The 23188-nt window shown below is 36.2% G+C and overlaps 2 protein-coding genes and 2 pseudogenes across 4 annotated transcripts; 1 reads left to right on the top strand and 3 right to left on the bottom strand.

Annotated features, from left to right (window-relative positions):
* Positions 1–4013: 4013 nt before the first annotated feature.
* Positions 4014–8136, bottom strand: LOC147282270 (uncharacterized). Of its 3 annotated transcripts, none has more exons than XM_086247770.1 (7): positions 7953–8136; positions 7803–7853; positions 7183–7234; positions 7050–7108; positions 6879–6924; positions 5358–5510; positions 4014–4118 (listed from the first exon to the last, which is right to left on the bottom strand). In XM_086247770.1, exons 1-6 carry the CDS (start codon positions 8076–8078, stop codon positions 5368–5370), a joined length of 477 nt encoding a protein of 158 aa, XP_086103896.1. In that variant the 5' UTR covers positions 8079–8136; the 3' UTR covers positions 4014–4118; positions 5358–5367. The 3 variants fall into 3 exon arrangements, with proteins under 3 accessions (XP_086103896.1, XP_086103895.1, XP_086103894.1); XM_086247769.1 differs by lacking the exon at positions 4014–4118 and adding an exon at positions 4731–5162; XM_086247768.1 differs by lacking the exon at positions 4014–4118 and having other exon boundaries at positions 5188–5510.
* A 5257-nt stretch (positions 8137–13393) lies between these two features.
* LOC147282269 (dirigent protein 22 pseudogene) lies at positions 13394–14363 on the bottom strand (annotated as a pseudogene).
* Positions 14364–16433: 2070 nt separating this feature from the next.
* Positions 16434–17236, bottom strand: LOC147282268 (dirigent protein 22 pseudogene; annotated as a pseudogene).
* Positions 17237–19458: 2222 nt separating this feature from the next.
* On the top strand, positions 19459–21165 carry LOC147282267 (large ribosomal subunit protein eL21z/eL21y). Its single transcript, XM_086246847.1, has 2 exons — positions 19459–19794; positions 20739–21165. The coding sequence occupies exons 1-2, from the start codon at positions 19558–19560 to the stop codon at positions 20994–20996; spliced, it is 495 nt and encodes a 164-aa protein (XP_086102973.1). The 5' UTR covers positions 19459–19557; the 3' UTR covers positions 20997–21165.
* Positions 21166–23188: the final 2023 nt, after the last annotated feature.

The following is a 23188-nucleotide window of genomic DNA, read 5'->3' as shown; positions in this document are numbered from 1 at the left end:
TCATTTGATTAAGCCCTTGGAAAAGTTTCTTTTCATTGTCCTAATAATTGCATCTCTAACTTAATTGAAGCATTTTGGGAAGATGTCCATCATTAATTAGTTAACATCATAACTATCACATTACACCACTTTTACAAGGATATATCCACTTTTAGTTGCACTGGAATTATATACTCTATGATTTGCACTTCAAACAAGTTTTTCATTATTTGGACAGGGGCTCTGTAAGTACTAGACAAGAAATGGATTATTCATTAGCATATGAACAAAAAATTGTTTCGCAGAGCAGATATATAAAGAAATCTCAGGGCCATTTACAGAAACCAAAGCATTTTTTGCAGTAATGTGATCTAATATATATCCACTCCAGAAAGATCCAAAGCTGGCCAGTCATCTCAGCAACAAGGAATTGGGCAATGAGCTGTTCCCATTCAAATCCCAAGTCAGTTAGGTAGAGATTTTGTCTTGAAACCAAATTCAGAAACTCTTTCAAGAATTTCCCATCTAATAATATCCACAATTCTACCCATTCTTGGTTATTCTTTTATGTAATCAATGTACAAAATGCCAAAAGAATTACCTAAAGAAAATATTAGTTAATTTTTATTGTCAAGGAGGTATTGAGCATCCAATAATATTAAAACACCTTTTTTGTGTTAGGGGACATGTGCCCTTTGCCCTTTGAAACAGAACTTTAAATATATTTGGTACATGCTAAATGTGAACCTTGGAAATATAAGCCACTAAATTAATAAGAGAAAATAGCAACCTGGTGAGGGTATTTAGTTCATTATGTGTGGTCGCAAGCATGAAAAGGGCAATAATAAGAATAAAGCAATAATGAAGTACTTTTGTTTTCTTTACAAACATTAATGATAGCATGTTTTTTAGATCTAGTACTGCTCATAACATTAATATCTTCAATACAAGAACTTTAGCATTTAGTAATAGGAAAAACACTTCGACAATTTTTCCAGCTCAATGATGTGGAAGGGTGCTTCTAACTACTTCCCAATTTTTCTCTCCGCAATTATTATTTAATGAAATTTTTATTTCCAAAAACACAAAAAAAAAAAAAAAATTTATTATGCACCTTTGTGTGTACGTGTAAAATGTACGTATTGTAGGAAGCTTCCTTGTGTTGAAATCAATTTCATGTCATCATGTTTTTCTTTTGGTCTAAGTTATTATCATGTACGTTGAAGTTTTTGTTTTCCCAATTTAAATAAATAAACCTCCCAAAGATTCATAGAATTAATGGCAATGTCCCGGCCTCTGGTCATTCTCAATCATATAAATTGGAGGAATCTAATGCATATTCATTTTAACATAAATTTTCCCTTTTAAGGTACAATTATATGATACTAGAAATTGTTAAGATGTTGATTTTTGCATTAGCAGTGAATTTTTAGAAAAAAAAAAATGCTATGAAAGGATTAAATGAAAGCAATATTTCTAAAGGCAACATAAAGCAATTAACACACAAAATACATTTACTATTTTTCTAATTACAAAAAAGAAGAAAGAAAACAAAAGGGAAATAAACTAGAAAGAAGGGCAAAATTGAGAATATCCCATAAATAATGTTTTGCAATTGCAAATTAATTAGAAAGAAGCAGCTATGACATACATGGGAAGGGGGGTGCCTCGTTTTATATGAAGAGAAGAAGGCACCCAAAGAAGAAAGAGAGTGGTGACAGAGTTAACGTCAGTCCAACTATGGAGAGGGGGGCCCACAAGTAAATGCAAAATCTAAGGGGGCATGTGATGAGGAAGATGATAAAAGGCATACATAATAAAGACATGCATTGCATTGCATACAGAGATCAGTGAAAGAGTGATCAGAGTACAAACACAATAATTAGTTGGACCACTTTCTTCTTCTGCCTTCTCCCTCCCTCCTTGTATGTGTATCAGTGTATCAGAGAGAGAGAGAGAGAGACCCAGTGAGCAGTGGAATTTAAGAAACATCGGCCCACACCTCTATAAAGTTTGCAAACGAGGTTGACAGTTTATACAGTACCCTAGCTCCTAACATAAAGTTTTCTATCTACTTTTTTTTTTTTTTTTTTTCTCTTGTTTTGCCCAACATAAATAAATAAGAGGTTGTAATTTGATCACTCTTAAATTTTTTTTGCACACCTTTTTTAAAAGAAATAAAAAAATCAAATGGAAAAGACTCTTCTCTCCTTCTCTCACCCAAAGTCAAATTTCATTTTCTCTCTTTGCACAACCCCATCAACAGAAAAAAAAAAAAAAAAAAAAAAAAAACACACATACACACACCAACCCATTTCCCTCCCTCACCCCGACCAAAAAAACACACACACCAGCCTCGATCTTAAGAAACAGGAGGGTGATCCGGTCTCCCAACTCCGCCGGAAACAGAATCAATGCCAGCGTGGTGCTTTTGGTTTCAGCGCCGTCGCTGGTTTTCTGGGTGGTTGGCGGGTGTGGAGAGGAAGAAGGAAGAGAGAGGAAGTGTTTGGTGGGTGTCTCGTCGCCTGGTTCGCCGGCGAACGCCACCGGGCTGAGGAGATCGAGTTGCAGCGAATGTTCGGTGGGTGGCTGTCGAAGGAAACTTAAATTTTCGACGGATGGCTGCCGAACGAACCCGACGATTTTGGCGGATGACTGTCGAACGGCCTGCGAAGCTCATCCTTTTGGCTGGCACTGCGGCGTGGTCATGCAAGTTGGGCAAAGCTGTCGGGCGCGAGCTCATTTGCGTTGGCGCCGTGGTCGGGCGTTAGGGCTTCTTGGCTGTGCGAGCTTGGCATGGTGGTCAGCGCGGGGAGGGTACAGCAGGGAGGAGAGAACTCAAAAGACTACATCGATCTTTTGATGGTTTCAAATTTGCAAGAGAGGACTCAAATTTCTCAATAGTAAAATGAATAATGCTAGTATATATACATGTACTATACTAAATGTGAGATAACCAATCCAAAACTTTCTTGAGGTATAGACAATCATGATTAACATGCATCCAATTATTACTTTCTAGATTATGAATGTTTACAATATCATATAATTGACTATAACTTTGTGAAAAAGGTTAATGTAATCGTTATTATGTTTGTACGTACTCTCTCTCTCTCTATCTCTCTCTCAATAGAAACTAACTAAATTTCTTAATTCTAATTTCTAAGCATAACAATTAATTTCCATAACTCGCTTAAAAGAGTAGATCTAGAACGTACACGTACATTAAGTCTTGTTTTCTAGCCAACTAACTGTGACTTAATACCAAATTTTTCATCACTAGTAGGTCACCATAACAAATAATCCTCAAGAGGAACAATAGCTGAGATTCTCTTAACAATGTACCTAGGAAGAAAAGTCCTTAATGTTTCCATAGTCTAGTTGTTTCCAAAAACAAGTGAGAATCAAGTAACCATTTGCAAACATATGATTGGCTATCCATAAACTTTTAGCCAGGGATAAGATTCCTACATGTGACTCTAAAGATTCTATATGTCCGTATGACATAGGAACATATTTCTCGTTTGGTGTCTAGAATTGAATTGGGTTAACTTACTAGATTTAAGGTATATTGAAGGAAGAAATTAATACTAACTAATAAATTTTGTCCAAGTTAAAGTAATATGATGAATTAGTTATAAAGGGTTAATATCTCACCAATTTTTGGGGATTGGAAGAGGTAAATTTCTTGGTGATTCATTCATTTTCTTCCTTCAACTTGGACAAAAGTTAGAAATTAGCATCAATTTCTCCATTCAATATACCTATAATTTAGAAAGTTTACCTATCCAATCTAATCCTAGACACCAAACTTGACCTTCTAACCTTTAAGTTTTAACGAGTTCATTTTTCCACTATTGGGTATAGATTTTCCCATTGTTAAATATGATGAAGTACTAATGTGACTCTTTGTCTGACTTGACTGCCATCATTTGTTACCTGAGTTTTCAACCCAAAAAAAAAAAAAAATGTGACTCTTCAAATTTAATCCACAAGGAGAGTACTACAGTCTAGAGTCATATCATGGTGAATTGGTGATGGTAGATGTAGATTAGCATTTGCAATAACTACCAAACAAGCTTATAGGCCGAGTGGTCGGATCCGTACGTTCTGTTTGGTTCCATCTCTGGCTCTTCTACCTTTTAAAAAATAAAAAATAAAAAAAACTTCATGGTTAGTACCTGTAATTGTTACATATACAGCTCCAGTCATATCATTCTATAACATTTCAAATTTAGGGCCACCAATATTGTATTCTATATTTCCTTGGAATAAATAACGATACATGTCCTCGAACTGGAAGGTTTGAGATTCTCATATAATGTGACGTTCCCTACATAGGATAACCTTCACATAGCATTCAAACTTATTTGATAACTTCCATTCCAATAGATTAGTCTTTATGTTTTACTATTTTAATCTTTAAAATATTTTTTATTTTATTTTAATTTGGTTAAAATAAAGGGTATTTTAGGGAGTTAAATTACAAACTCCTAAGATACTCAAACCTGACTAATTGACACTACCAACTCAGTACTTTTTGGTCAAAACCAGTCTCATGGCCAACCCTCAAGCAAGTCAATAACTCATCCAACCAAAAGCAATCAACCGTGTGATCTACTGCAGCTAGCAGTAAGTAATCTTTCCATCTTCACCTTTTAGAGGTCCCCATTGTTGAAGAAGTAACTATACCTCCAGGTTTTAACTCTACAGTCTACTGCTTTACGTTTATGATGCTCTACTGCTCAAAGCTGAAGTTGTCTGCAAGGACAACATATGCCAATTCGTGGCTTGCATAGTTTTGTACTTTAATGGTGCCTCAACTACTTCAAAGGTGGGCCTACCTTGCTACATATAGGAACTGGTAATGCGTTTAAGCACAACCGAATGTGAACAAATTCCTCAGAATTCACTTAAGCCAAATCAAAAGCAATATTAATGACTTAAGGTAGATCTGTGTGTGTCCCAAATCTACAGTGGATTTCCTAACATAATAATAACCCATTGTGGTCCTTACCTATTTTTTTATGAATTGCCCTTGACCTGAATCACATTATGCTGTCACTGTCACAATCAATGGGTATGGCACACACTAGCAATTCTTCATGATGAGATAATGGGATGTGGTGACAATTTCTCCAGTCAATTTTCACATTATCAAACACCTCAGACAAAGAATCAAACTGCAATCAATAATGTACAATCATCTTGATAAACTATTTTTTTATTCATTAAAATAATGTTACTCAAAGAAAGTGCATTATGAGGAAATAAAATAAGTGAAGGAAAAATCTTAACCATATACAAGTTCATGCATCTAGAACTACATGTATATAACATCAGTTACAAAATTGTAGTAGATTCTTTAATATGTGCACCTGCAAGAAATCATCTGAGTTTTTCTTGTTGAGAGCGGGAAGTGTGAGCTTCTTCAATATGTCGAGTGAGAAGCGAAATCCCATAATGTGAGGCACTTGAGGTGGCATAATAGGAAGTCACAGTGAGCTGAACAAACTTTGGAAGTGCATAACCTGAAAAACTCCACATTAACAGCAAGTTGAACAAAACCTTTGTACATCCAAGAAAAACAAAAACTTTCTTGTATACAAAACCTAGAAACTCGTGCACATACAGCTTTTCTTTATATAATGGAGTGGCACATAGCCACTCCTGGGTCATCTGATCAACCCAAATCCTAACCCAGATAAAAATTGAATATCCAAATACTACTAATTAAGTTAATGACAGAATTCTAAATCACAAGGTCCTAAAACCCAGCTCTTGGTGATTGGATTGTGTAGGGCGGCTTAACGACTGAAATGGTCATATTTGTACCCAGTTCAAAAAACCATGGAAAGAAGACTGCATACCAACACTACATGAACTTCAAACCATTTGGTTCTCATATCTCTTGGAGCGAAAGAAACAAAACCCATAAAATTACTCCAACAACAATGGCCTTATTAATGCCACCTGAAGTGTGAAAAGTTAGAGGACCACATATAACTAACAATAACTGTTCTTCCACTTTTCTCAGGCAACATTATTCTGCAGCCCCTACTCATGTGATCCAGTGCCAAAGTTTATGGCACAACTTTTGAGGGAGAAGGCTAATTTCAGTGGTTTTCCAAATCAAGAAGAAATTTTGGCATGGAGAAAAATGATCCGTGATATCCACGTGCCTAAGTAACTAAGATTGGCCTCATGTAATTGCAAATATTTATTTATATATTTATACAGTAAAAACATCATACTAGAGCAGCAGGTTAATGTTCATGCTACTGACAATTGTGAAATATAAGAGGCATTGCTAGTAAATGCTATTTAGATGTGTGGTATGCATACGAAGTCAGGGCCATAGCCATGCATGCGCACAGGCCCACGAGTGTAACCATGTAGTGGGCAAGCCAGCAAGGTGAGTCCGAAGAACTAAAAAGGATTTCTTAGATTAACTGAATGACTTCATAAAAAGGATTTCTTTTTGTCATTTTACCAAATATAAGCTCTTCGAGAAGCCTAAATTAAAACAAATGTAGACATGCTGATTTTACAATATCATAAGAACACCAAATTGGACTGATATTAAGAACATTGGGAAACCCATTTGACTCAGTTATGGAGGTAAAAGATATTGTATACATAGCATGAACTTCGCTTAGTCTATATAAACTTGGTACAACCAAGTAAGTCAAGGTCTAGGGTCTAGGGAATCAGTAAAGAATCTCTTCTATTTTTACAGTAATTAATCAGTCCGTGGTTGCTAAACAAGTGAACCTTTAATTAAAAAGATGGAAGAAAAAGAGCAACAAAAATGCGAAATGCAAAGAACATTCATCACATTCAAAAACTAATTAATTCAGACTTATTTAAAACCAATGCAGAAAGGACACAATTGTTACCTCCAAATGCAGCACTGGCACCCGAAAACAGTAGCAATGGAGGAAGCTTGATTTTAAGAAGAAAAAAACAAAAGTGAGCTAAATTGATGCAAAGATAAGTACAACTTTCTTAAGATAAACGCCAATTTAACTGGGAGACAAAGTTACAAACAACAGAAATAAGAGATCTACCCCAACTAAGAAAGGAAGCCACTTTGGTCCCTTCAACCGGTTCTGAAGGTACGGGATCCCTGCAATCAAGCAATGCTAAGAAATTTGCATATGAAAACACAGAGATTGTGAAGACAAAGGGACAATAGTATACCTGTATTAAAGCCATGAATTGCACTTAGCATTCCACCAATACCTGAGCCAGCCTATTAATACAGAAAAAAATAGAAATGGTTAATCACTCGCATAACAAGACACATATTTATTTCCAAGTTTCTGTAGACTGTCACAACTCATAAACATTACACTCCAATATGATCTTTGTCCATAAACCTAGACCAATGACCCTAAAAACACACCTACTATTGGGCTCACTTCTTTGAGATGAAGCCACTATTTACAGAGGGTTTATGCCCAATTCTTACCAAATTCGGCAGGCCCTCACATTGTTAACAAGCACACAGGCATTAAGACATTGACCACAACACTTTCTGATACAGACTATCCAACAGGATTCCATAGCTAACACTATGCATAGACTAACCAAGGAGCATAGTAAACATCTCAGAGTTCCAACCTGGAATTCAGAATTCAATGTTTTCAACAAACACTATTCAAAAGTTTTATGGTCCAAATTCATGAAAATTCACAATGAACCCACTTCCCACATTAAGAAACTAACTTTGGCTAGTTGGGTTTAAAAAAAAAAAAAATTGACTGGAACCGAATTTACACAAATTGAACAAGTAGTGGGTTCAAAAGCGAGAAACTTACAACAGCAGTGGCGTCATGAAGAACCGAAGTGATGGCCCATTCACCCCTGTCCTGAAAAATCAACAAAACACAGTCAAGTCAGTCCCAAACTAAAGAATTCATTGAATCAAATCGTCAAACAAGTACTCTGCGTTATGGGTTGGTAGGTACCGAATCGTGGTCCAGGAGAGAGAGACAGCGAGGGCAGCGAGGAGAGCCGAGGCCTGGATTGATGGTGGGATCGTGGTGCAGATTCCCAGTCCTTAGCTTCTCTTCGTACACCTCTCGAGTCCCCATTCTGAAGCGGCCAACCCACGCGCGCACGCTCCAACTCGCACTGTGCTTCTCTTTTTTTGCGTCGTTTAGACTTCTGGTAGAGGGAATGACACTGCACAAGTGCATATAGCCCCATGGCCCAATAGGCTGAAAAAGCCCAATATCATATGGGCCTCGGTCTCACAAAGTTGTGAAAGGTAATGGCCCGTTTAATTATCAATTGGACTCTCAGTCCGAAACAAAAAGGGCAATTCTAAAAGTCTGTTTGGCACTGCTCCTTAAAAAGCGCTATCGCTTTTGCTAGAAGCGCTTTTGTTCATAAGCACATACGAATTTTTATAAAAATTTCAAGTACTTCATGCAAAATCACTTGGAAGTGCTTCTTGATAGATGCTTTTTAAAAAACTATTTAAAAACGCTTTTATAACCTAAAAACACTTTTATTTATTTCTATCAAATGCAACTAAAAGCGTTTTTACTAATCTGAAAGTGTTTTTTGTAGTTCTAAAAGAAATGACAAACGGACCCTAAAAGGAGTGGTTTTCTGCTTTCCAAAACCTACACATATGTTTTCCTTATATGGAGTGTAGCGATAATTTAGAAAGAAAAAATGGGTCCTTTGGTGAGTGGATCAAGGATCAAGGACCAAGAATAACACTAATTAACTATTGGTCTAATGATATTTCTCAAGTTTGAATATATGCTATTTCATCTAAAAAAAATTAATCAAGTACAAGTTGTACAACTCCTCCCAGTACATCTTCAGGTGATGTTAGTTTTATGTAATAAATTGAAAATAGACAGCCAAACAAAACAAACTAGTATTATTGTAAATAGAGTTTTGTCAAGATAAGAGAGTAAAACACATGCTAATTTCAACACTTAGTAATTCAATATAAAGGTGATTATATATTGTTAACTAATTCACCATTATATTTAATTAGTAAGTGTTGGTATTAATAACTCATTGACTCGTTATATTATTATATAAGGTTAAATATAAAAATAGTCCTTTAACTTTCACATGTGTCTCAAAGTGGTCCACGAACTTCAAAACGTAACAATTTTGCCCATTAACTTTTCAAAGTGTCTCAAAGTGGTCCTTTCATCTAGTTAATTGACATAAGTGGTCATGTGCACGTCAAGTGATCATGTGCGGTGCACATGACCACTTTTATGGGGGTATTTCGGTCTATTCAGAAAAAAAAAAAAAAAAACAAACTGAAATTTTTTAAAAAACAAACTAAAATAAAATAAAGAGCAAATTACAATTTAGTATCTCAATTTTACATGTTATTTCAATTTAGTACCTTAACTTTGAAAACTTGCAAAAAAATACTTCAAATTTCATTTTGTGTTAAAATAGTACCTCCGTTAGTTTTTCTGTCAAATAAACCGTTATCTGCTGACGTTGTAGAGGTATTTTTCGTCTTTTTCTCTAAATTAAAAAAATAATAATATTTTTTAAAACTTGTAAATACAAAATTTTTTTAAAATAATTAAAACCTTTAAAAAAAATTAAAAAAATTGGGGGGAGATCAGGGGGATGGTCGGGGTTTAGGTAAGGAGGGAGGGGGCTGGGTTGGGGTTGAGGTTGGGTAAACTGTTATCTGCTGACGTGATAGAGGTATTTTTCGTCTTTTTCTCTAAATTTAAAAAATAATAATATTTTTTAAAACTTTTAAATACAAAATTTTTTTAAAATAATTAAAACCTTTAAAAAAAAATTAAAAAAATTGGGGGGAGATCAGGGGGATGGTCGGGGTTTGGGTAAGGAGGGAGGGGGCTGGGTTGGGGTTGGGGTTGGGTAAGGGGGGTGAGGTGGGGGAGGGGCGACGGGACTAGGGGTGGTCGGGCAGGGAGAGGGAGAAGGATGGCTGGGGGCGGGCTGGGATGGCTGGGGGAGGGCTGGGTGGGGGCGGGAAGGGAAGGGGATGGGGCTAGGGGTGAGGGGAGAGGGATGCGCGGGGGCTGGGGGGAGGGTCGGGCAGGGAAAGGGTGAGGGGGTCGAAGCGGGGGGAAGGAAGGGAGGAGGGAGAGGGTCGGAACGATGGGGTGGGAGGGGTGGGCTGGGCTGGGTGGGGGCTAGGAGGGGACGGGACATGACGAGCTGGGTTTGGGTGGAGGGGAGAGGATGGGCTGGGTTTGGGTGGCTGAGGTTGGGGGTGGGGGCTAGGAGGGGACGGGACATGACGAGCTGGGTTTGGGTGGAGGGGAGGGGATGGGCTGGGTTTGGGTGGCTGAGGTTGGGGGTGGGGGCGGGGAGGAGGGTGGGGCATGGCTGGGGAAGAGAAGTGTGATGGGGCTGCGGGTGCGACGGGACTGTGGTGGTGGGGAGATGGTGGTCGGGCAGGGAGAGGGGGGAGGACATGGGGGTGAGCTGAGGAGGGGAAGGGATGGGTGGGGGCTGGGAGGGAGAGGGAGAGGGAGAGGGAGGGGAGGGGCTGGGTGGGGGGGCTGGGGGTGGGGGTGGGGGGAGGATAGGGGGCGGGCTAGGGAAGATGGAGAGGGAAAATAATTTTAAAGAAATTTTTTATTTTAATTTGTTTAAGAAATTTTTTTAGGAAATTTTTTTATTCAAAAATTGTAAAAGTATTATTATTTTTTAAATGTGGATAAAAAGACGAAAAATACCCCTGCCACATCAACAGATAACGGTTTATTTTACAGGAAAACTAACGGAGGTACTATTTTGACACAAAATGAAAGTTGAGGTATTTTTTTGCAAGTTTTCAAAGTTAGGATACTAAATTGAAACAACATGTAAAGTTAAGGTACTAAATTGTAATTTGCTCTAAAATAAAAGAAAAAGCTAAAAAAACAAAAAAAGGGAGGTCCCCCCACCCATGGCCTCGTTGCACCCCTTTCATCCCCCTCCCTTGGCCCCCGTCGTACCCCCTTCCCACCCACCAGCCTCGTTCCCGCCGCCTGTTTCACACCCATTCATTCTCTATGTCTCTAAAAAATGGTCAAGTACTTGTAGTTGACATATGGTCTGTGATGCCCACGAGCAAGGTTATTTTAGATTGTCAAATGAAGTTAGACCACCCAAAAAATCTAACATACTCCTACTCTCATATGCGTTATGTGCTATTTTTATCGAACAAAATAATAGAGTTAAGTAGGGGTGGGCACGGTGCGGTTCGGCTCAATTCACCCCGAGAACCATGCACCGCGCCAGAAATATTATATCGGTTTGGTTCGGTGTTGAGAACCGGACAAAGTGAAAAAAAACCAAACCAAACCAAACCATTGCAAGAACGGTTTGGTTCGGTGTGTGCACGGTTTTGGGCCAAAAAATGTGGGCCTAAGTCCAATTATTTTGTTGGTGCTTACATTTGGTTTTTAAACATTTTGGCCACACAATTGAGTTTTTGAACTACCATTCTACAAATTAAACAAATGCAAATACAATTTTGAACTTTATTTAACTTAGTACTTAAAATTTTAAAGTAAATACAACCTGCTTAAGTTATAAGTTATAACTATATATAAGATTATATATAACTATTATAGAGTAATGAGTATAGTATATATATAACTATATACTACTATAGTATATACTAGTATACTACTATAATTATATATTACTTATATAGTTATATATAACTATTGTAGTATGTATACAACTACTATACACTAAGTTACTAACTATATAGTTATATATAACTAACTATACTAAGTTACTAACTATAAAGTTATATACTAAATTTATATATAACTCTATATGCATAAAACATTATTATATAGACTATAGAGTATACTAATTTTATTATATAAGATATAACTAAAATTATATACTAAAACATTATTATATATATAATATTAAACTCATAGGGTTATATAAAATATATTTTAGGGTCTAAAATAAAAATGTATAAAATGTGTATAAAAATGTATAAAATATGCATAAAAATATATAATTATATTTTAAAAAAATTACACGGTTTGGTTCGGTTTGGTTCGGGTAATATGAGCATGAAACCGGAACCGGAACCGTCTATATACGGTGTGGTTCGGTTTTCTCTTACGGTGTTGACTTTTTGGTCAACTCGGTGTTTTTTCGATTTTTTTACGGTTGGTTTGATTCGGTGTTTCGGTGCGTCGGTTATTATGCCCACCCCTAGAGTTAAGGATGTGTTCTTAAATTGTAAATATTATAAAACTATAGTAATAAAATTGGTACAAGCGAAATTGTAGAGATTTTAATGGATCGTTGCTCAATTATAATGACATGTGAAAGTTTTAGAGCAAAAATCTTAAATTGTGAAAAAGTAATGTCAAATGATATATAATAAGGTTAAATACAAAAATGGTCCTTCAACTTTCACACGTGTCTCAAAGTGGTCTATGAACTTCAAAACATGATAAATTTGCCCACAAACTTTTCAAAGTGTCTCAAAGTAGTCCTTCCGTCCAGTTAATTGACAGAAGTGATCATGTGCACAGCACGTGATCACTTTTTATGAAGGCATTTTTGTCCATTCAGAAAAAAAAAAAAAAAATTGAAAAAAATTAAAAAACAAAATAAAATAAAAAGCTACAAGAAAAACGATCCACACAGAACTTGCCAACTTGGGTATGGAGAAAAAATGGATCAATGGGGTCTAGGTTAAAGCACAACTTCAGCATACCAAGAAAGCCAAAGAGAAAGAGGAACAAAAAGCAAAACCTTGGGCTCCTGTACTTGGTGAAGCAGCTCAAGTACCCGTTTTTGCTCCTTGAAGATTTCTTGGGTGAAACAAGCAAGGATTGTAGAGAAGATGAAGACAAAGAGTTGATTATCTGAGAAGGGACTAAAATGTAGGAGAGCTTATTGTTGATGTTCTTTGACTTGGCCATTGATACACTCAGAGACAGAGAGGCTCTGTGTCTTCATTTTGAAAGAAAAAACTCAGATTTTGTTTGTGAGTTCTCTATTTATGAGCAAATGAGCTTTTTTCTTTTTAGCCCAAAAGATGAACTCCAAGGACAAAACAGGCCACAAGCAAAAACTTATATCAAGTAAGTTAGTTAGTCTACTTTAATTAGCCGAGTGCTTGATACTTGAAATTGGTGAACAGTTTCAATCCAACGATTTTCAATACAAAAATATACACATCCTTAGTATTTATACAAATGTCTTATATATTTTTGTTACATATACATATAAAAAATAAATAAAACAATACAAAACACAAAAATACACTCATTTAGAATCACATTTCACTATTATTTTACTTGAAACTGTTCAACTTTTGAGTGTTCAGCCATGTTCAAAGAAAGTGTAACAAGAATTATTCGCTGAGTTCGTTTATAAGGTGGGTTTTTTAAAACCATACTTGGACCATTTTAATATTAAGCACTTTAAATAAATTATTTGATTATGGGAGCCTCCAAGGTGGACTTCCTTATTATAAGTTATTGAACTTATTGTTAAAGGAATTGAGGATCTATTGATGTAATGTAACTTTATAATTAAGGCTCTTAAGCAAATCCACAAAAATCTAAAACCAATTTGAAAAAAAAAACACCCTCCCAAGTCCCACACACCACAGTTTGTCTGAACACCGGGATCACTCCTATCAAGTATCAACAGATAAAAGCAAAACAACAAGAAGAACCAAGAAGAAGTCTGTCAATAATGGAAGACAAACACATTATATTCAACAACAGCATCCCCACTCGTCGCATTAAACGTGAGAGTCCTCGCCTGAGCATACCCACGAGCAAATTGAAACCCCCCACTTCCACCAACAATCGGCATCTCTCTCACGGCTTCAGCCACTGGGTTCCGACCCAGCACCGTGAGGCTGCTCCCATTGAACTCCCCTTCCGTAAAACCCAAGTTCATGGCCACCAGCAGAGCATTCTCGCTCTGCGACGCTGACCCATAAAACCCCTGTGCTCTTCCCATGATTTTTGAGCTCCTTTTGGGCCCGATGGTCAATGGGTCGTCGAACATGGCTATGGATCCGAATAGGGTCGGGGATTTCTTGGATGTGGCGGATTGGGTGACCCAGATGACAGTCGGGTTCGGGCCGCTGACTACGTCGTGGAAGTAGAATTGGAGGTGGCTTAGCTTCTCTTGGGTGTTGAGGCCGAGTGATGGTAGTAGAGAGAGTTTTTGCGACGGTTTTGATGCGTTGACAAAGATGGTGGTGGTGAAGAAGAAAAACAGAGTGGTGAAGGAAATGGGTGTTGGGTGGGTTTTGGACCTTAACTTGGTCATGGTTGGGAAAACTTAGAAATGGAAGTTTAATTTTGAATAAAATGTAGGAGCATATTAATGGGTTTGTTTGTTTAGTGCTGCCATGGAAATGGAATATATAGAATTCGAGGCCATTGTAAATTGCTAAAGGTTAAAGAAAGCAAGTGTGATGATATTGTCATTGTGACATAGTTGTTGCGACAGCTGATGAACACAAACTCTCTCACCTGCTGAGCCTCTTAAGGTTTAATAATTGATAAAAATAATATTAATTAATCTTTTATAATTAACAGTTTTTATTTGGTAATAGTTGTTTTGTGTTTTTAAGATACATAATCACGGATTGATCTATTATTATATAGCAATAACATTAAAATTTAAAATTGCATACTCTTGATCATCAATAAAAAAAAACAAACTTAAAAAGAAGGGTTAAATACAAAAATAGTTCACGAACTTTACAGTGAATCTCAATTTGGTCTACTAACTATAAAAAGTGTCAATTTGGTCCACGAACTTTTCAAGTTGTACCAAAGCAGTACAAATGTTAACTTTCATTGAAAAATTTAACAAAAACTGGTCATGTGCACAACAAGTGACCACATTTTCAAAGGCATTTTAGTCCGTTCATCACATTTTCATGTGATCAATTCCGTTAATTTTTTGATGAAAATTAACATTTATACTGGTTTGATATAACTTGAAAAGTTCGTGAACCAAATTGACACTTTTTATAGTTAGTGGACCAAATTGAGATTCACTGTAAAGTTCGTGGACCATTTTTCTATTTAACCCTAAAAAGAATTGGCATCAAAGTGGAATAATAAATAGAAGTTTACAGTCCACGTGACAATTGTTTTAATAAAATAACATTATGTTGTTGAGAGAAATTAAGTAATAGTGGAGTCACATGCCGGCTACCTTAGCGACAAAGAACATTAATTTACTCTCGCCAAGGTCATAGTTTGAACTGAAATTTTAAAAACTAGTCATTTTGTTGGTTTTATAGAAGTTTTTAAGCCATTTGTTTGAGTTTTTAAAATATAACCCTCGATTAGTGTTCGAATTTCACTTGAGTACTCCTCGACATAGTTTGAACACTATTTGAAGAGGGTTCGAGCACCAATTATAGCTTCTCGAGAATTATATGTCTAATTTCTTTTTTAAAAAATAAAACAATAATGTATTTAAATGCTTCAAATTTTGGCTAATTTATCAAATTTTCTTTTTTAAGAGAAAGCAACATATTATTCCAAAAAGTTAATTCCGAATACAAATGTGTTCAAGAAAAGCATCATGACTAAACTCACGAGGCACATCAAACTAAGAGCAAACATCGCTCACAAAATCACATATCAATCAAAATAGAATAAAACATGCATGCCCTCGTGATAGGGGACGTGGCATCCCTCCCAAGAGAGAGACAGAGACAAAAATGAGAAAAAGAAAAAGTGAAGAAAGACGGAGACAGATGAGAAGGAGGGATGCCACCTCTTTTATCCCCATGATAGGCAAAACTTTCTCATCAAAATGATCTAGCCTATTATGAACCACATCCCTTCCCCTAGCCTTTAACTTCCTTTGTACCATAAAAAATGAGTGGAGTCCAAAAACTTATAGAAGATCGATACAACAAAGAAGAGATAAATTTTAGGTCCATTTCTTTTTCTAATTAAGTCCTAATTTAAAGTCTAAAAATTTATAAGCCATATTAGCATGAGAAATGAAAAAGTTAATTGGACTCACTGGCGGGTTGGGGCAACTTTAATTGGACAATGAAGTTTAGGAGTGAATGATAGTTTGGAGGGGCATTACTATAAATAACCCTTTTTGGCCCTCGAGGTTTGCTAAATATAGTGGATTGAGTAGCCCTTTCAAGTACTACTACAAGGAGAGTTCAAGCATTACTTGAGAAAGTTTAAAAACTAGCTGCTTCATGTTATATTTTTAAATCAAGGGTGCATGTATTCAATTAAGAATTTTACGAACTTTTTTTAAGTGATAGACTTTAACGAAGGTTATAGATTTTATTGACTTTCATAGACTCTATATAAACTTTTCTAAAATTTTAAAAACTCATTATTATAGACTTTCGCATAATTTTATATTAAACAGCTCATATTAATTGGAATAAGGAAAAAAAAATTAAAACTGATCCTCATCTAGTGATCTTGAAAAGGCATATATATATGTTAATTATAAATTTATAAGGCATGAAAAACAAAGCAATTAAGATATTAATATCAATAATGGAAAACATAGACATTATACTCCACAACAGCATCCCCAGTTTTGAGGTCAAGCTTGTGATTGTGAGCATGCGCATACCCACGTGCGAACCTGAAAAGCCCACTCCCGCCCACCACCGGCATCTCCCTCACAGCCGACAACACAGTGTTGCGGCCCAACACACTGAGATTGCTCCCATTATACTTCCCTTCTAGAAAAGCAAAGTTCAAGACCATCAAATACCCAAACTCAGTCTGTGAGGCCGAGGCATAGATCCCTTGGGCCCTTCCAACCAGTTTCGAGCCCAGTTCAGGCCCAACAGTCAGCGGGTCGTCCATCATCACCACCGCCCCAAACCCGGTGGAGGAGGTGTTTGTGGTGGCGGCCTCTGCGACTCTGATGGCTGTTGGGCTTCGGCCGCTGACTATGTCGTGGAAGTAGAAGTGGAGGTGGCTTAGTTTTTCTCTCTTTAGCTTATGTTTTTGTGGGGATATGGTTTTGGAGAAAGGGTGGTTGTTTGCGCTGGTAAGGGTTGAGAAGAAGAGAATGGTGGTGAGAATGGTGATGGTAGAGTTGAGGGTTTGGAGGGTCTTGGCCATTGTGTAGGGAATACAGGATGGTGAAGCTTTGAGGGAGTGGAAAGCATTGCATTTGGATAACCCTTATATAATGCAGACAAATGGGTCAATAGTTAATGTTTTCTTATCAAATATTTGATATCTTATATTGTGAATATGTGATGTTGTTGTCAATTTGGTTAAATATGTTTGCAATTAGAAGTAGATTGATGGTCTTATACCATGACATGTTAGATGCTTGAGTAAAGAAATAATTTTGTCAAGCAGTCACCAATTTTGAAAGATGGAGAAATTTAAAGAGGGAGATAAATATATACAAAGTGAAGAATGAGAAATAGAGATTAGACATACTACAAATAGACTATGATACTGATCATATTAGACAATCACTCATCTAAAATCTTAAACTATTAAGAAATAAATTAACAATCAAACTAATAAGTTTATATATGCTATATATATGAGTTAATATCTATTTGTTCTAACTTCTAAGTAAGGAGCTTCCAAATGAATGATGCAAATAATGTGGAAAAGAAGAAAACCAGACGTGTGACAAACAAGAAGAGTGTTAGGTGGGGTAGTTGGAGCAGGACAATTAGATGCTATTTGATTGGATGTAATTTGATAGGAAAAGGATGCCTCGTTCATGCATGAGATGGTAAAAAACAAGTATAAGGTGGTGACATAGTTTTAGGAAAATGAAGAAATGATAGTGGTGGCGTAATTAGGACCGTCGGATTAAAGACGAAGATCATCAGATGGTGCCACGTGGAAAGCAGAATGAAGTGAAAGGAAGAAATGTTGCTGTTATGATTGAAGACGACTAGAATGAAGAGTCTACTGGAAATATGCAATTGTATGCAAAGAAAATAAAGAATGGGAATAGGGAGTGTAGTTCTAAAGACGACAAAAAGTGGGGTAGTCTCTTGGAGATGCAATTCTGTGACTGAAAGAAAAGAATAAAGGGCATAGCTAGCAAGCCTAACATGGTCCATTGGTCAATTTGGTCCCGCCGATGGTCATAATTGTGCTCAATATATTCCGAGTCTTCATAATTACATTATTGAGTCATATTGACTATGGTGGGTAGCCTGCGCGCATGCTATAGTGTCATTCCACTTCTTTTTTTCTTTTTTTCGGGGGAGTGAATCGAACTTGAATGTAGATGGCAGATTCAGGAAATATTCCAACAACTGTTAGTGTCATTCCACTTTGCTATATACTATATTTTGCGTTAAGCTTTTATTTATTTAATATGTTTTAATTTATCTTAGGGAAGAGGAATTCAAACTTAAAATATATTCCAATATTAAAAGAAAAATATCACTAAACCTCAAGTTAGTTGGTTATTTTTACTTGTGTATAGTAATCTAAGTGTGTGAGTCACAAAAAAGAAAAAAAAACTATGTATGTGAACGAAATGAGGAAATACATTCATTGTCAAGCTTAAACGACAAGTAGATGTGATGTTTTATCTCATAAGACATCGATATTATTTATAATAAATTACCCATTTTTTATATATTGTATATTATTGTGTTTTCTATCTTATATGAGACTAATCTTATTCTTAGTCATGACATCAAGCCACTCGAGATTGGTGGCTCAAGATTTTGGAGTTGGGCTACAACTTGAGGCTCAAGGCCCAATTATGGGCCGTAGGGCCAGCAATTCGGTCAAGTTTGAGGCAAAAAAAAATGTATGTTGAATTTAGATATCAAAAAACTCTTTTTTATTTCAACTACTAAAATTTTATGTCATTCTAGTCTATGTACAAATTTTAAGTTTAGATACCCAAAAAATGACAAGGCATTCATTTGAGGCCAAAAACCTTGTCTAACGTTTGAACACTAGTTCTATGCTCACAATTTAATCCCCAAGCAATTGCAACTAATTTTTTTGTTTTTTATTAATATTTGAATTTTAAGTTTTACAGTGGTCTCTAAACTTTAAGAGCCTAAATCTTAAGTTGTGATTGCATGACAATCACAAAAATGTGTGACCGAGTAGTCACAGTATATAAAAAATAAAAATAAAAAATAAGCGTTTGAATGCTTGTAAGAAAAACAGAAAAATACAAGTTAATTTTAAGTAATGGTAGTGTTTGGGTTTAGATTCTAAGCACTATAAATTAGGCCCAACTAGTGGCCCATTATACTTGGGCCGTGGCCAAAGAAAGATCCAACAGAAAAATACAAGTTAATTTTAAGTAATGGTGGTGTTTGGGTTCAGATTCTAAGCCCTATAATGTAAAGCTAGGCCCAACTAGTGGCCCATTATACTTGGGCTGTGGCTAACGAACGATCCAAAACTGTGTTTGCTGAAATCAATAGGCCCAGCCCATATCGCAACTATAAAAACGAATCAGCAGAACCCTACCCGCCTCACCACACCCACCCAATATAAAACCAAGCAAACAACCACTCGCAGTCTCATCGTCTAGGGCTTTAGCAGCCGCTCGCAGAGAGAAAACCCTAGAGAGAGAGAGAGAGAGTAGCTCAAAATGCCGGCTGGACATGGTCTTCGATCCCGAACCCGTGATTTGTTTTCGCGGGCGTTCAGGAAGAAGGGGTACATCCCACTCTCGACGTACCTGAAGACCTACAAGATCGGCGAGTACGTCGACGTCAAGGTCAATGGTGCCGTCCACAAGGGTATGCCCCACAAGTTCTACCATGGCCGTACCGGTCGAGTCTGGAACGTCACCAAGCGCGCCATCGGTGTCGAGATCAACAAGCAGGTAACTTGTTTCGTTTTTTTTTTCTACAGTTTTTTTGTACTTTGGGGTTGTTTGAAAGGTGTTTGATGGTTTGGTTGTGTGAAAATGGTAGTCTGGATTTGTGGGTTCTTGTTGAAATTTAATTTTTGTTTTTTGCTTTGATTTGGGCTTCAGTGGTTAGTGACCTTTGAGCAAATGATTAGTATTATTTGGTGGAAATGGTTGTTTTTGATGTATGTTTCTGGGACTTTAAAAGGGTTTCAAATGGTTTTAGCTGGACTTGTAGTTCGTTCTGCTGATTACACTGTTGATGTGTATATTATGCTATGTGGTTAGTTGTTGACTACACATTGTTTGAATGCAAGTTTTTAGATAATAATAAAACATTGCAAGTGAGATGAAAAAAATCAAATATATGTTTTGAATAGCCTCAGATTCTATTTGGGAAATAATATCTGAAAGCTTTGTAGATCATATATAATTTATGCCTATGATCGGTGTGTGTTTTTTGATGGTTTAAATTGTTTTTCCTCTACTGAGTGTGAAATTTATTAATATTTTATCCTCTTATGGAGGTTAATAATTTAAATAAATGTCTCACTAGTTTGAGTCATTGTTTATGAATGAATACCAAGTTTCATTTTCTGTTATAAATGCTGGTGTTAGTATGTTAAGTGGAATCGGTTGTGTGCTTCTGTGTTCAATTGTATTAGTGGTTATAGATGTGTATTTTCTATAGACTGGAGGCACTGTAGGCTACTCCTTTGGTCCTTTAGGTGAATCAAAGGGTGACTGTCCATTTGAGCATTAGTGTTTTATTGTCTGATGCATTGAGGAATTCTGTGTTAGTTTTTATCCCCTAATTATGCATTATAGAACCCACTTGTTTGTGATTGTTGTATGTTCAATTCTGCACTTGATTTTATTGATAGGTTTTCAAACTGTGTACTTCTATGTGAAATCAGGTGGGCAACAGGATTATCAAGAAGAGGATCCATGTTCGTGTAGAGCATGTTCAGCCTTCAAGGTGCACTGAGGAATTTCGCCTGAGGAAGATTAAGAACGACAAGCTGAAGGCTGAGGCTAAGGATAAAGGTGAGGTCATTAGCACCAAGAGGCAGCCAAAGGGTCCTAAGCCAGGTTTCATGGTTGAAGGTACAGTCATGGAAACTGTTACTCCCATTCCTTACGATGTCGTCAATGATCTCAAGGGGGGTTACTAGATCTACTTCTGGCCTTGGTCCATGTTGGTACTGGTTTAGTTTATTTGGAAGTTTAGCTTTTCGCTTTATAAATTTTTGAGGGATGTTTATTTGCTGCTATGATGTTTAAGTACAATTTTGTGCGAATATGGAAATTGTCTTTGGAATTTACATATAATCTTTTTGATTATGCTTTAAAGTGTTGCTTGGTGATTGATTCCCTGTGCTGTTTACTGCTGGTTTTGAGTTGTTGGAAGGCGCAAGGGTGGGTTTTTAACGACTGTTGATCTACTTGGAGCTTTGCAGGCTAACCTTTGCTATTATTTTACATTGAATTATCAGAATCTTCTTGATCTTAGATCAAACTTTCAAAGGCTAGTTGTTTGTGTTGTTTCTTAATGTGTGTTCAGAACTAATCATCCTCGGTCTACCTTGCAAGGTATTTTCAATTTAAAGAAATGTAATCTTGGCAGAAAATCAATCTAATTTTAATTATATAATTCCCTAATTGGGCCCAAATTATTTTGTCAAGGATGATTTTTCAATAAACTATTAAATTGATAGTAATGACAATCAAATTGATGAAAAACGAACTAACTATTGCTTTAATGTGGTATTTTTTTCTGCTTTGTGAGAAGTTGTTTAAGTTTGTATCTTCCTCTCAAAGATTAAGAGAAAAAATAACAAACGATTAAGTATATATCTATTTCTCTCCACTTTATTGGTTGTTGTAACTTGTAAGAGGTTCCAACTTTGAAATTCAATCCCTCTTTTCAAGACGACCAAAATGTTCATATGAATTTTACAGTAATTTTATAAAATGTTCCAAAAAACTATGGAATCGTATTTAAACTATGAGAACCAAATGTACAATTTGGTCAATTTTCTATAAACACACCCAATGGTGAATTGGTGATGATGTTTTCTACTAAGCAAATAATGTTTAATGTGACACCCGACGAATTTATAAGATAGAAATTCAACATTTGATCTACAAATGTAGGAGCCAGGAACTTACCATCTGTCATGGTTTAAGAAGCAGGTCTGTCAAGACCAAAGAAAAGAATATGTGTTCATGGAAGCCTATGATTAGTACTGCACAAAGTGAGCTGGGGTTCCAACAAAGATACATTGATTTGAAAACACTTTTCAATTAATACCGTAGGTTTGTAGCTCATAGATATAAGTATATAACTTTCATCTTACTTTAGAGTTGGGGACAATAATTAGGATTTAGGGAAATACTACACTCACCAAATTTATTTATAAAAACGATAAATAAATATTTTATTAAGTAAAGTACTAACTTATATACGGACATTATTTGATAACAAATTTCGTGAATGAATTTGGACTACAATATATTTGTTATAACTATCGAAGTATTTTCGAAACTAATTGCCTTTTTTTTTCTTGATAAATAAATAAAAACCAATTTTATATGTAGCTTATGTGCTTACTACGATGGTAGGATACGTGTCACTTAAATGATTGGTAATACTCACCACCATATTTTTGTGGTGAGCAAAAATGGACTCGTCCACGGTTATATTTCCTTTTGTTTTTGCTTTCACGTTTTTTAATAAGAATCTTGGCCATTGAGTGTAAGGACCCAGTGTATCTTACCATGATGAATGAAGAAGCTTTGAGTCGTGGTAAAAAAAAAATAAAAAATTTGCTTTGAGTCTTGACCACTGAGTTTTACTGAAGAAGATGAAGACATCCTGCACACTCTACCCTATCATGCTCTTTCTTCTTGTCTCAGGTTGCTCTCTCAGCACCACAACCCAATGATTTTCCATTTCTTTGGGATATTATATATTTTTGATTTTTAGCTGCCTACTTTATTCTCACACACACACACACACTCACTCATATAAGTGCCATGATATACATTCAATGGTTGGTGACCATGAAAATCCATGATCACCTGTTGGATCAAAATTCAATGGTTGGTATTAATTCTAAAATGTAAAATGCTTAATTAGGATTTGAACCAAAATTGAAAACCAACTGTTGGATTTTGATGTAATAGTTGGTGAGCATGGATTTTCATGATCAACTATGACCAAGTGATCAAAACTCTGTCAGGGTGGCTCATAGTCTTATAATTTTGCATAATTCTGCTGTTGCTTCTCCGCAGTGGTTCATGGTGGACCTGGAGTGAGGATCCCAGAGAACTCATGTCATAAGCTAATTGAGTCAAGCAAATC

The sequence above is a fragment of the Dryas octopetala genome, chromosome 6, assembly GCF_963921425.1.
Source record: "Dryas octopetala chromosome 6, drDryOcto1.1, whole genome shotgun sequence".
Taxonomy (NCBI): Eukaryota; Viridiplantae; Streptophyta; class Magnoliopsida; order Rosales; family Rosaceae; genus Dryas; species Dryas octopetala.
Note: the sequence above shows the minus strand (reverse complement) of the source record. Positions and strands in the feature narration are given on the sequence as shown.